This window comes from Hydra viridissima, unplaced genomic scaffold (assembly GCF_058129835.1).
Source record: "Hydra viridissima isolate aposymbiotic clone 2 unplaced genomic scaffold, HvirCarnegie_v1 scaffold_9, whole genome shotgun sequence".
NCBI classification, from domain to species: domain Eukaryota; kingdom Metazoa; phylum Cnidaria; class Hydrozoa; order Anthoathecata; family Hydridae; genus Hydra; species Hydra viridissima.
In genome coordinates this window covers 16,860,074-16,871,746 of record NW_028324308.1, presented here as the reverse complement: position 1 = coordinate 16,871,746, position 11,673 = coordinate 16,860,074, and the positions used below count along the sequence as shown (strand labels likewise).

Here is an 11,673-nt window from a genome sequence, read left to right as displayed (position 1 = left end):
AAAAAAAACACGGGCCTTAGGGCCTATTTTTAATACGGCCACGGAACCACCCCTAATTTATAATGCCATAAAACTATTTTACTAAAATTCCGGTCTTTAAATTACCATAGATTAATGTAAACATGTAAAATAGCGGGCAGAATATAAATTTACTTAACCAAATTTAGAATACAAGTAAACAACAGATTTATAATAAAATCAACTCAATCTTTTGTTATGTCAGAGCTGTCTATTGATGATCCTTTAACTTGCAGTTTCGCTAAAGTTGCAGTATATATAGCTTTAACTGAAAAACAAATGTTGCAGGCCGGAAAAAAAATATGCTTGTTATCACCGAGAACAAACAAGACAAAAAAAGTTTGAGAACATGCATTAACGGCGTTGAGTATACTTAAAATTACACCGAATAAATTAATAAATTTCGTTCAGTTTTTGTGTTTCGTAATACACGCATTCAAGACTCTGAAACACGTATCTCAAACGTCGCAATATTTTTTTTTATATTTGATAAACATTAAAGCGCACCAACAATAACCTTAATTGTAATTATCATGAAGTTAAAATTACGAAGTTAAATATAAAACTTTGTGCATGTTTTCCTAATTTTTTATACCGAAAGAGATAGAAATGTAAGCCGAAAAGCAAACATAAATACCATTGCATAAAAACTTTTTCAGCTTTTTTATAAACTATTTTTAAATTGATAGTTAAAAATTATATATATATATATATATATATATATATATATATATATATATATATATATATATATATATATATATATATATATATATATATATATGTAATAAAATACATTAGGTTTTATAAAACAAGTATTTTAAAGAATAAATTTTTAAATTCCATATTTTTCCTGACTACAGTTTAGGATAGAAAACCTTAAAGTTTCTTTTCTTTCGAAATCAGAGGTCTAGACAAGCCTGACTGAATAGGATGGAGCAGGGGCTTAGCTCCTTTGCGAAATGAGGTATTCTAGATGACTATGCTTTAAGTAAAACTTAGAACTTTAAACTATTTGCTTCTTGTAGCAGATTTATTTAAAATATAAATTTTGTTTTTTTCTCAAATGATTTAAAATAAAATAATTTTAAAGATGATTTGTATTAAGCGTATTATATTTAAAAAATCTATGTGTAAACGTAGATACACGTGTAACGCGTAAAAAGTACGAAGTTGTGATTTCGCCAGGTCTAGGTTTATGTGGAGCGGAAGCTTACCTTAAAATTTTGTCAGAAAGAGATTTTTTCTGGAACTTTTGAATAAAACCAAAAAAAACCAAAAAAAAAAAAAAACGTAATATCTAAAACTTTCAGTATTTTCCCAGCTCCATTCTGATTCCACTCGCCTACGTCAGAATTTCAAATACCTACAACTTCGAGTTGAAGCCATCATTCGAAACTCACAAGTAAAGAAAGAGTTGTTTTTAACGAACATCCGTAAAATTCTTAAGGAAAATTGCAAAGCTTATAGACTTATTTATTTTTTCAACGGCAAGACAGTCTCATCACCTATCCTTAATACAACAAATTGGATTTTTTCTGCATATAAATGCGATGAATATATATATATATATATAAAATGAAATTTTTAGTTCTGTTTTTATTACAGTTTTACTTAAAAAATACAAAATTTTTAGATGATTCGACCCAAAATCATATTTTGATATCATTGAATACGCGTGATTATCACCTATAGTATCCAAATTAAACAACTCCTTGGTTTCAGAATAAAAAAGCACCAAATTGCATTTTAGGATATGGTTATTGCGAATATTTCATTGAGTTTTTTTACCTTTCTGTAAAATTGCATAAAACAGTTGGCAGGTTTGCAGATTAAGCCATCGATGTTCCCAGCTTATTTTTACTAATGAACAACAGCTAACTAATACATGGTATTTATAGTTAGAAAAGAGTAAACTATTCGAATTAATCAACACTACCATTTTTTAATATCTTCTGTATATTTAGTCATACAAATTGTAAAAAAAAAAAAAAAAAATCGAAAAATAGATTTACATTTATTACAGACCAGTCAAAATTTATAGCAAAATACTTAAAAATTTATATCAAAATAAAATATTGCTCAAAAGATAAATAGCCCTATTGAAAAAAGCGTAGCAGACGTTTATTGTGGAACAACACCTTTGCATGACAAATACTAAAAAAAGGCAACCATTTGCCGAATTGTTTATCATATTTAAAAGTTGACTACACTTTTAAGCTTTTTCTTTTAAAGTACTGTAGAGAGTCGAGATCCATTAGACCTTTTTGCCTGTGCTGCACCATTGCATTGTTGACAAAGCAAACGTCCGTCTAATGGATAACAACCGCGACCGTCTTCGCTTGAAAGCAACTCACCACAATCCTAAAAGAAAACTTCGACGTAGAAGCTTAGAAAGGTTTACGCGCACGGTAAAACGCGTGGAACTAACAATATTTTCTTTACAAAATTATAACTTACCTCACATTTGTAACATTCCACATGGAAATTTTTCTGCATAGAAACTATGTGTACTGTTTCACCACGTTGCTTAAAAACAAATTAAAAAAAAAACGTAATTATCGAATAATTTACTTAAAACAATAGAATATAAGAAACTACAAACAATAGAATATAAGAAACTACAAACAATAGAATATAAGAAACTTAAAACGATAGAACATAAGAAACCACAAACAATAAAACATAAGAAACTACAAACACTAAAATATAAAATGAAAAAACATAAAAATACTCTTACATTATTAGGCTTGATTAGTTTTTGGCAAAAAGCACACCTCGGTGAAAACTTTCTAAATGAATTTTTTTTTTTTAAATTTTTCAATCTTAAAACATTTTTATTTATTTCAATATTTACATATTTCAAGCTCTAGAAAAATATATAAAAAAGTAATTTAAATTATAAAAGTAGATCACTTATTAACAAATTAAAGCATACAGCTGATAGCATTCAACACAATGTATTGTATTGGCAGCATCCAAGGTGAACAGTATACTATCTAAATTCTTATTACAGCTCGAACAAGTAAAACATTTTGGATGATAACACGAACCAACTGCACGAAGGATTCGGTCAAATATTTTCTCTTTGCACACGACACAGTCCTCCAAGGTACTCTAGTTTATAATTGAAAAAACAAACCAATGATTTTTCATCACATAAATTAAGCTTCACCAGTAACAGTCAAAAATGCTTACATTAAACAATATGTTTTTGAAAGGATTTTTGACTGTTGCTGTTGGAAACAAACATTTTTATTGTAAATATAAACATTAAAAAATAATAAATATAAATCCAAGTCATGCAATATTCAGAACAATCGATTAAGAAGTTAATAACCTAATTAGCAAACACATTAAAAAAAAATTGTGCAACACAAAGTTAATGATGAAGAATAAACTCTTAATAATTGAAAAATATAAGACAACTAAAATTTAATAAAAAAGAGGCTACGTAAGTGCTAGCATTCACCATTTTCTTAAATACTTTTGTTGCTTGTAGCTTTTTTCAAATCTCAAAAATGATTATTTCTTTCACATAATATGATAGTGCAAGATTTTAAACAAAAACTTGCAAAAGATTAATGGTTCAACATGTGTAGCATGTGAAATAGAATGACCATAATATCGAAATCTAAAAGTCATATACAGAAATATTACATACGGAAGTGAGCCTTGTTATTTAGAGATGTAATATTTGAAAAGAGTATGATTATCTCTTTGACAGAAAAAAAAATTGCTCCTAAGTTCTGCATTTTTGTTGCTGATTCTCTTTTCCCCCTCTGACCTCTCTCTGGATAAGTCTTTCTTGTTTACACTATTCAAATGTATGAGTTTGTCAATTAATAGTTCAACCAGACTGACTTAAGAGTTCCAACACTATCACCATTATTTATTTGTGATTGCTACCCGATTTATCATTACCAATGTTTGTTCACCAATGCAATAATAAACGATGCAAATTTGTTAGCTTTATGAGCAATTACAAAGTACTTAAATTTTTGAGCTACTTTTTCTTAAATTTCAGAAAGATATCTTAAATCTGTTCATTATTCATATTCATTTGTTCATATTCATCTGTTCATTGTTCATTATCAATATTCATCATATAATCTCAATGTAATCATAACAAATGTAGGGTAAGGTCTGAAAATGTTATATTTTACAATTCCTTTAATTCTGTAATACCAATAGTAGCAAGGCAATTCATATCTAAAACCAAAACACATCCTGATCTTACAAATTCTATGATCTTACAAATTCTGTGCACCATACTTCTCATACAGCAGTTAAAGAGGCTTTATTACTACATCAAACTTCCAGTGATTAGAAATAGTGTTGTTGCTAATAACAAACTCTTTTCTAGTGATTCATTTTGATTAAAAAAAATTGATAGAACTGATGTAATGAAAACAATTTTCAAAAGATAGGTTAGCTGATTTTGCAAGGATTGAAGGAAAAAGTGAATTACTTGGCACTGAATTAGATTGTCACTATAGCTTCTCTTTTCTTTAAAAATTCAATTTTGTATGCAAATCTAAGACCATTTATTTCATTTTTCAGTGAAATTTACATTGAGTTACAAAATTCAAATGAAAAATTACATCAACGGAGGTCTACAAATTTTGGCGGGAAATTTAAAAAAAAGGTGTGCAATAGTTGTAGCCTCCCAGTAGAAGAATTTTTTCTTAGCTTTAGAAAAAATTCAGTGTATTTACTTTAATACCACCTGTGCTAACACTACAGGAGTAAAAGAAGTACGGAACAGAATCATTTAGCAAACTTAACATTATTAACTGCATGTACCCATTTTTGGGAGTTTTATCCAAGCAGTCATAACTTAGGGACAGAGAGTAACCTATTTAAGTTTGTTAGACATGCATCATGAATTTCAAGATTTAAAAAAATGATTAACTCCTCTTGCTTGCTGGCTTAATGAACAAAGGCTGGCTGCTTTTCAATTTTTTAGAAATATAAAGGTTTTTAAAAAAGTGAGGCATACAATCAGAATTTTGAGAACTAGTTCAATAAATTCTGGTTATACTTATAGTTATAACCGCTAAAAGATTCAATTCCCCTCACACTTTCCATTATAATTATTTTCAGCTCTACGAAATGGAAAACATTTGATCATAATTTTCAGAGAATTGTTTTAATTGGCATATTACCAAGAACTGGGTTACTTTGATACTACTATTGACTGATAGATTTAAATTTCATAATTCAGGAGTTCCTCATAGTGAGATGGCTAAAGCATTATACTACTTGAAACTGTTTCTGCTGACTGACACTGAAATTAGTGAAGAAATAAAAGAAGAAACTCCTGAGATGTAAAAGTTTATGTGTATTTTTTACACTGAACAGTTTCTTGGAGATGAGCTTAGTTCTACAGTTCTAACACAGGTATGCAAACTTGTTGTTCGTTTTATTATAAAAATTATATAAATATACCATAGACATTAAGTTAATTGTTCATCTTTACACTACACATTATAAAATGAAAGCCTTTACTATTTATTGTTCAGATACGAAGGTATACTAGTAAAAGAAAACATTTGAGGAGTGCAATCAACCTGGTGTTCATGCTGTTGCTACATCCATACTGCAACATACTTAATATCATGCATGCATACTTACATACATACATACATACATACATACATACATACATACATACATACATACATACATACATACATACATACATACATACATACATACATACATACTTACATATATATATACATACACACACACATACATTTACCATCCTCAAAGTCAATTTTAATATTATCATCAAAATAATTGTGTTCATGTATTCTATTCTTACAAGTGGTGCCTTTATTTTGTGGATAAGTGTGTATATAATCTGAATAATTCAATAATACCTTATAGCACTCCTCACAATGTGGAAGGTTGTCGCAGCAGTAAAATTCATGTCCAGTCAATTTTTTCTCTAAATTGCAATTTAAACTTACAATTAAAGAATAGAAAAGTATCAAAAAAAGAAGAAACAGTTTATAGAAATGTGATGAATTGACTTTGACAATTGGCAATGAATTGAGTTTAACAACTATGATAAATTATTAAAGTCAATTAACTATGATAAATTATTAGTAGCAACTGAATAAATTATTAGTAGCAACTGAATAAATTATTAGTAGCAACTGAATAAATTATAAAAGTCAACTCATCATAGTTAAATAGCAATTTAACTATGATGAATTGATATATATAATTTATTCAGTTTTTCATATATGAAGAAATCAATATATACTTACTGCATTTTTGGCAAACAAAACAAGACACATGATAAGTATTATCCATAGCAGTACAGCCATTTCCTTCACCAGATATTGCTTTACGACATTTATAACACACCCCTATATAAAATTTCAAAAGTATAGTCTTGTTGCATAATCAATGTATATTATTTTAGATAGAATAATACTTTATCTCTTTAAAAATCATGGGACTTGAAATAATGTATTATCACTGTTCACAACTATTTTATTATTAATGCTAGGATAATATTAAATGATACTAACATATTAAGAAAATAACTTCAGATAATAGGATACTATCCTAATATTAGACACTACTTGATTGTTAATCACACCTTTTAGTCTGAGTCCTGAAACCAAATTTATACTTAAAGTATTTCCATATTAAAATCATTTTAAAACGCTTTTAACATTTAGAGGAATCTTTTTGATGGAAACCGTGTCATTTTATCAGGTAACCATTTATAAAAAATGTAATGAGGATTAAAACTAAATTATTTTTTTCTGTAAAAAATATATTACCAAAAAAGTTTGGATCAGAAGCACTCTCCAGCCCAAGTGCTAGCATATCTGTGAGAGCATCAAGTTCATCTTCAATACTAGATCTTCCACTAGGTTCAAGTGAGGTAGGAGGCTCGGGAAAATCATCAGTTAATCCAGGTGGGGGTGGAGGAAAGTCATGAGTCTCTGCTGCAGAAGCCAACACATCACTAGGCTTTGTAGGCTTTGCTTTCACAGGTGGTGGAACTTTTGATGCTTTAGTTGCATGTTGCCTAACAGCAAACTTTACACTAAAAATAAAATAAACATAATATACAAATCTAAAAATTTTCAATTATTCATATTTTTAAAATATCAATTTGCAAATAAAATTGTTTTGAAAAAATAACTCAGTTAAAACTGTCACCATAGGTAATAGAAAAAACTAAATTAGTATTATACTTTTTTGTATTTTTAATTTTCTTTCTTTAAGGCAAGTTTAAACTTTCTTTATATATTAAGGAAGTGACTATTTTAACTTCTTACAAGTGACTTATGTTAGCTACAAAAAAGTTCATCCCTGCCATCCTTTTCTTTTTTGCAGGGGTGAACATGACCTAAGATATCTTAAAACTTGAAATTTATTACTATCAAAAAGAAAAAGATTTTTTTTAAAAGTAAATTTTTTACATAATTTGAAGTGAATTACGAAAGATGAGTTTATGAAATTATATATAGTGTAGTTCTGTTGTATTAGTCTCCAACCTGCTAGAAACATGAGACTCTTTCCCATTGTCGTCGCATCCCACTGTATAAGTTTTAGGTAAAGTAGTTCTTTCAACCTGAAATTTTAACATTATAAAACAGCACGACGTTTCGGATTAAAATCATATTGTGAGAAAAGCTTATGTATATAAATTGCTTCGAAAGGTGTGGTACAGCGTTATTATTCCACTCCTTTAAATTATATCGCTCGTATAATTTACGGACGACAATTGGAGTTTTTTTATTTTTTGTGAATTGTGAATTTAAAATCAAATTTCAGGTCAGCAAAATGTACAAAAGCAGCAAGATTTTTTCGACAGAATGAAAACAGCTAAACACTTAAATCAAAACCCCAAATGCATAAAATCAAGACACGATTGCAAAAAATGTTTTTTGTTATAGGGTAAATTTTTTTTTTTACGACAATTTTTTTTACGGTATTCACTTTTTTATGAGAAAATTGCTTTGGAATTCTTATAATGTTCTGACTAGCACACAAAAACGTATAAAAATTCTATAAAAACATCCGGAACAAAAATTTAACATTTTATCATTTAACTGTAAATTAGATATTAATGATTTGAATTTTCCTTCGATAAAACGAAGTTTACAATAATTCAAGATTATCTTTTTTTTTTCTAAATAAGAATTTTTGATTCCTCAATGGAAATACATTGATAATTCAAATAAAAAATGATTTTTAGATTACTTAAACAATGAATCGATTTTTTTGCGGTAAAAAAAAAAAAAAAAAAAAAAAAAAAAAAAAATTGGGGGCATTTTAACAGCAAAGTTTAACTTTTAGTTCTTTGAACATTTCATTTTTTTAGGAGAGAAAGAATTTGCTATTCATAATTCTGTTATTATCATTAAGTTCGTCATTATGTAATTTTTAATGATATTTTTTTTGTTTGTAAAAGGAGCAGATTTATACTCCTGACATCAGCGGTCTTTTGTAGTGTAGATCAACCCATATCAAATAATAAATTTTAGAAAGGATTGATTTGCTTTATGTTCTTGATCGTCCAAACGCTTTTTACAATGTCAACGACAAAAACTTTGAATCGAAAACTGCGACTGAAAAATGTATATTCACATCATCCTTCCACAGGAAGATGTGGATATACATTTTTCAGTCGCAGTTTTTTCATAGATGGTCTCCCACTCTACGATGAACGTTATACAGCTGCAGTTTTTCTTCCCTCGTTTATCATTTCCTCTGCCAGGGGAACCAATAATTGCTTCCAAGGAATTTTATTATTTGAGGCCTCCTTATGCTTTATCCAAGCATTCACAAGGGACATCATAAGTAAGCGGTAAAACAATTTCTTCCACCATTTATTCAATTTACGATCTAATTCGTATAGTCCTATCATTTGGTCCTCTAAATCCACCCCTCCCATAATCTCGCGATGAAGCGCAATCATCTCTGAGCAAGAAAAACACTACATTTGAGCCGTCTTTCAAAGTTTTCGTCACTTCTGTAACATCAACTTTATGAAAATTACTCAACATAAGGACTTCTTTCGTGTCTTCCCATTTTACAAATAGCAGTCCATCTTTACTGCACTGAAACACATATTCGCCTGTTTTCAGCTTTTTATTGATTTTAGGTATGTATTTTCTATTTTTGTTGCACGTTCCTAAAGCGTCATCAACAAAAAAAAAATATGCATTTCAAGCGAGTTTTACTCACAAAAAGACGTCTAGATCAGCTATGTAATTTAGTGGTACATACATGTACAGAATCTCGAAAGGGTTAAACTATATGATTATGAAAAAGTTTTTATTCAAATATTTCGACTAAATCGACTTTTAATCGACTAAGTCGATTTTAGTCGACTAAGTCAATTTTAAAAATGTATGAGTCGACTTTGAAAAATACATTAATTGATTTAGTCGACTATCGAATAATTTCAAAGTCGTAACAACACTAGTATTTTCTAAACCAGTCGAAAGGCACAAAGTTTCAACTCGTCTGAAAGTGTTTTATGATGAAACAGTGTATTTCTCAAAAGGTCATCTAGAGTTAAAGGATGTTGATTAAAATAATTTCTTTCTTTCATAAAAATTGAATTTTGGTGAATTGCTATTGTTTATACCTCTAATTCAGATGTACGCAGGTGAAATTCAAATGGAGCTGCTTTTTTCTCTTCTGGTGATTTTAACCTTCAAATTCTGTTAGAATTTGGAAACATGGCTGAACAAATGTACTCTTCCCAAAAAGTTCGTTTTAAACGTTTCACAAAAGTTGCTTCTAATAGTCTCTATCTTACTTTTAATGGTCCTGTGGAGTTGCCAAAGCTTCCTCTTATCTGCAAGTCGTAAATATGTATTCCTGGGAATAATTACAACTGATCCTTTAGAGAACCAGTTTGGAAAACTCAAACAAAGACCAGGTGATGCATACTTTATCACTGTAAAGAAAATACTTTTAAAAGATGGTATTGTAGACAAAACTACTATTACAAATAGACAATAATGGCGTTATTCTTGATTTACTACATCAGGTCATTTTTGTGAAAAATGTGGTTTTTACTCAAATGAAAAATGTTTGATATTTGATAGCTTACTAAAGTTAAAAAGTAAAATATCTATGGATGTCAAAATGACTCTGATTTACATAGCCTGGTAAATTGTCCGAAATGATGAAGATTTAGAAATGTAGAGATTTTAATAAGGAAATAAATCTCGGAGGATTAACTGTGCCTGGTGATTTGGTATCTACAGGTAATATGTTACTGTATTACGTTTAGTGAAGTGGCTGATAATACGTGCATTTCCTCTTTGTGCAATCTAATTATGCTTATATCTGAATCATAGCAATTAAATATGAACAGAAGCCATGGGGTTACAAATTCAAATATATTCTTTAAAAAATACTGTAACTTGTATTCTTCAAGGTCTGAAAGTGAGACAAAACAAAAAATTTTGAAACTCAGTGCTAAGTAACACAACACACTCTGTAAAAATGACAATTAACACCAACTTCTTTTCTCCTTTAGGGGTAAATAGTATATGGGTACAAGGTTCACCCCAAGAAATTTAAAATATCCGTTCGAGCGAGATATTCACATTCAAAGTTTTTGGTCCATAAATCTCATTTTTCACCATGTAGATATTGTCAAAACTTAACATACTTTTTTTTTTTTTTTTCTATATTGAGAAGCTCTTTATTGCTGCTAATAGAAACAGCAACTATTTGCAACATTGGCACCACAATCGTGTACATGGTGGAGTGGATATACTAGGATGTAAGTTTTAACCATATCATATACTTTAAGCTAAAACATGAAACAGACAAATAAGGGTAACAAATGGAATTTTTTCTGGTTAATTAATTTTAGCATGTATAGAGAACAAATTGTGATGCTGAGCAAATCCACGACCGTCTCACAAAAAATGATAAAATTAAACCAACCCAATATAGATAATACTATATATCAGTAGAAAGCTCTACTTCTCCTCTTTCAGAAAATATATAGCTTATTATAGTATGCCGCTATTATAAAAAATAACATGGGCTGAAACAGAAGGTAAAAGTAGGCGTTTTTGCAATAATTTAATTCATTTTTAATCACCAAAGTTAAATTGAACCTATAAAAAATTCAAAAACTATCTTGCTCATTGCAATCAGGTTTTTAGCTGCACTAATCATTCCTACTTATGATAAAAACATACTTATTGCCAGACGAATTCAGAATACCATTTGTTTTAATCAAATGCTATTACCACTATTGTCACGCTGTGACATGTCACGCTGTGACAATTAGGGTACCAATCGTTTTATTTCTTAGACAACCAGTCAAACTTAGGGTTTCAAAAATACAGCGCAATGAGAATTTAAAAAAATAATTAGCTCAAGTTATTTTTAGAATCTTTTTATGTCACGCCCTGACGTCACGGCGTGACAATTTTTTAACAACATTTAAAACAAAATTTAAAACTGCTAAACTGAAACCACAATTGAGTTTTTATCAACTTTAAGGACCCAGATTACTGAGCGGCCTACTTTCTTTTACATCATCTACAAAAACTACAAATAATAGGTATGTTTTGCATAGGCAACATTTGGAGGATGAATGCTCAGCTATCCTTGAGGCTCTCTTTTGAGATACATAGAGCC

General features: G+C 29.2%; 1 protein-coding gene across 1 annotated transcript; it reads right to left on the bottom strand.

Annotated features, from left to right (window-relative positions):
* Positions 1–1,949: 1,949 nt before the first annotated feature.
* On the bottom strand, positions 1,950–7,774 carry LOC145185371 (lipoma-preferred partner homolog). The gene is made up of 8 exons (XM_090098170.1): positions 7,548–7,774; positions 6,825–7,093; positions 6,300–6,401; positions 5,907–5,974; positions 2,957–3,135; positions 2,759–2,810; positions 2,479–2,547; positions 1,950–2,382 (listed from the first exon to the last, which is right to left on the bottom strand). Exons 1-8 carry the CDS (start codon positions 7,637–7,639, stop codon positions 2,248–2,250), a joined length of 966 nt encoding a protein of 321 aa, XP_089954296.1. The 5' UTR covers positions 7,640–7,774; the 3' UTR covers positions 1,950–2,247.
* Between the last annotated feature and the right edge of the window lie 3,899 nt (positions 7,775–11,673).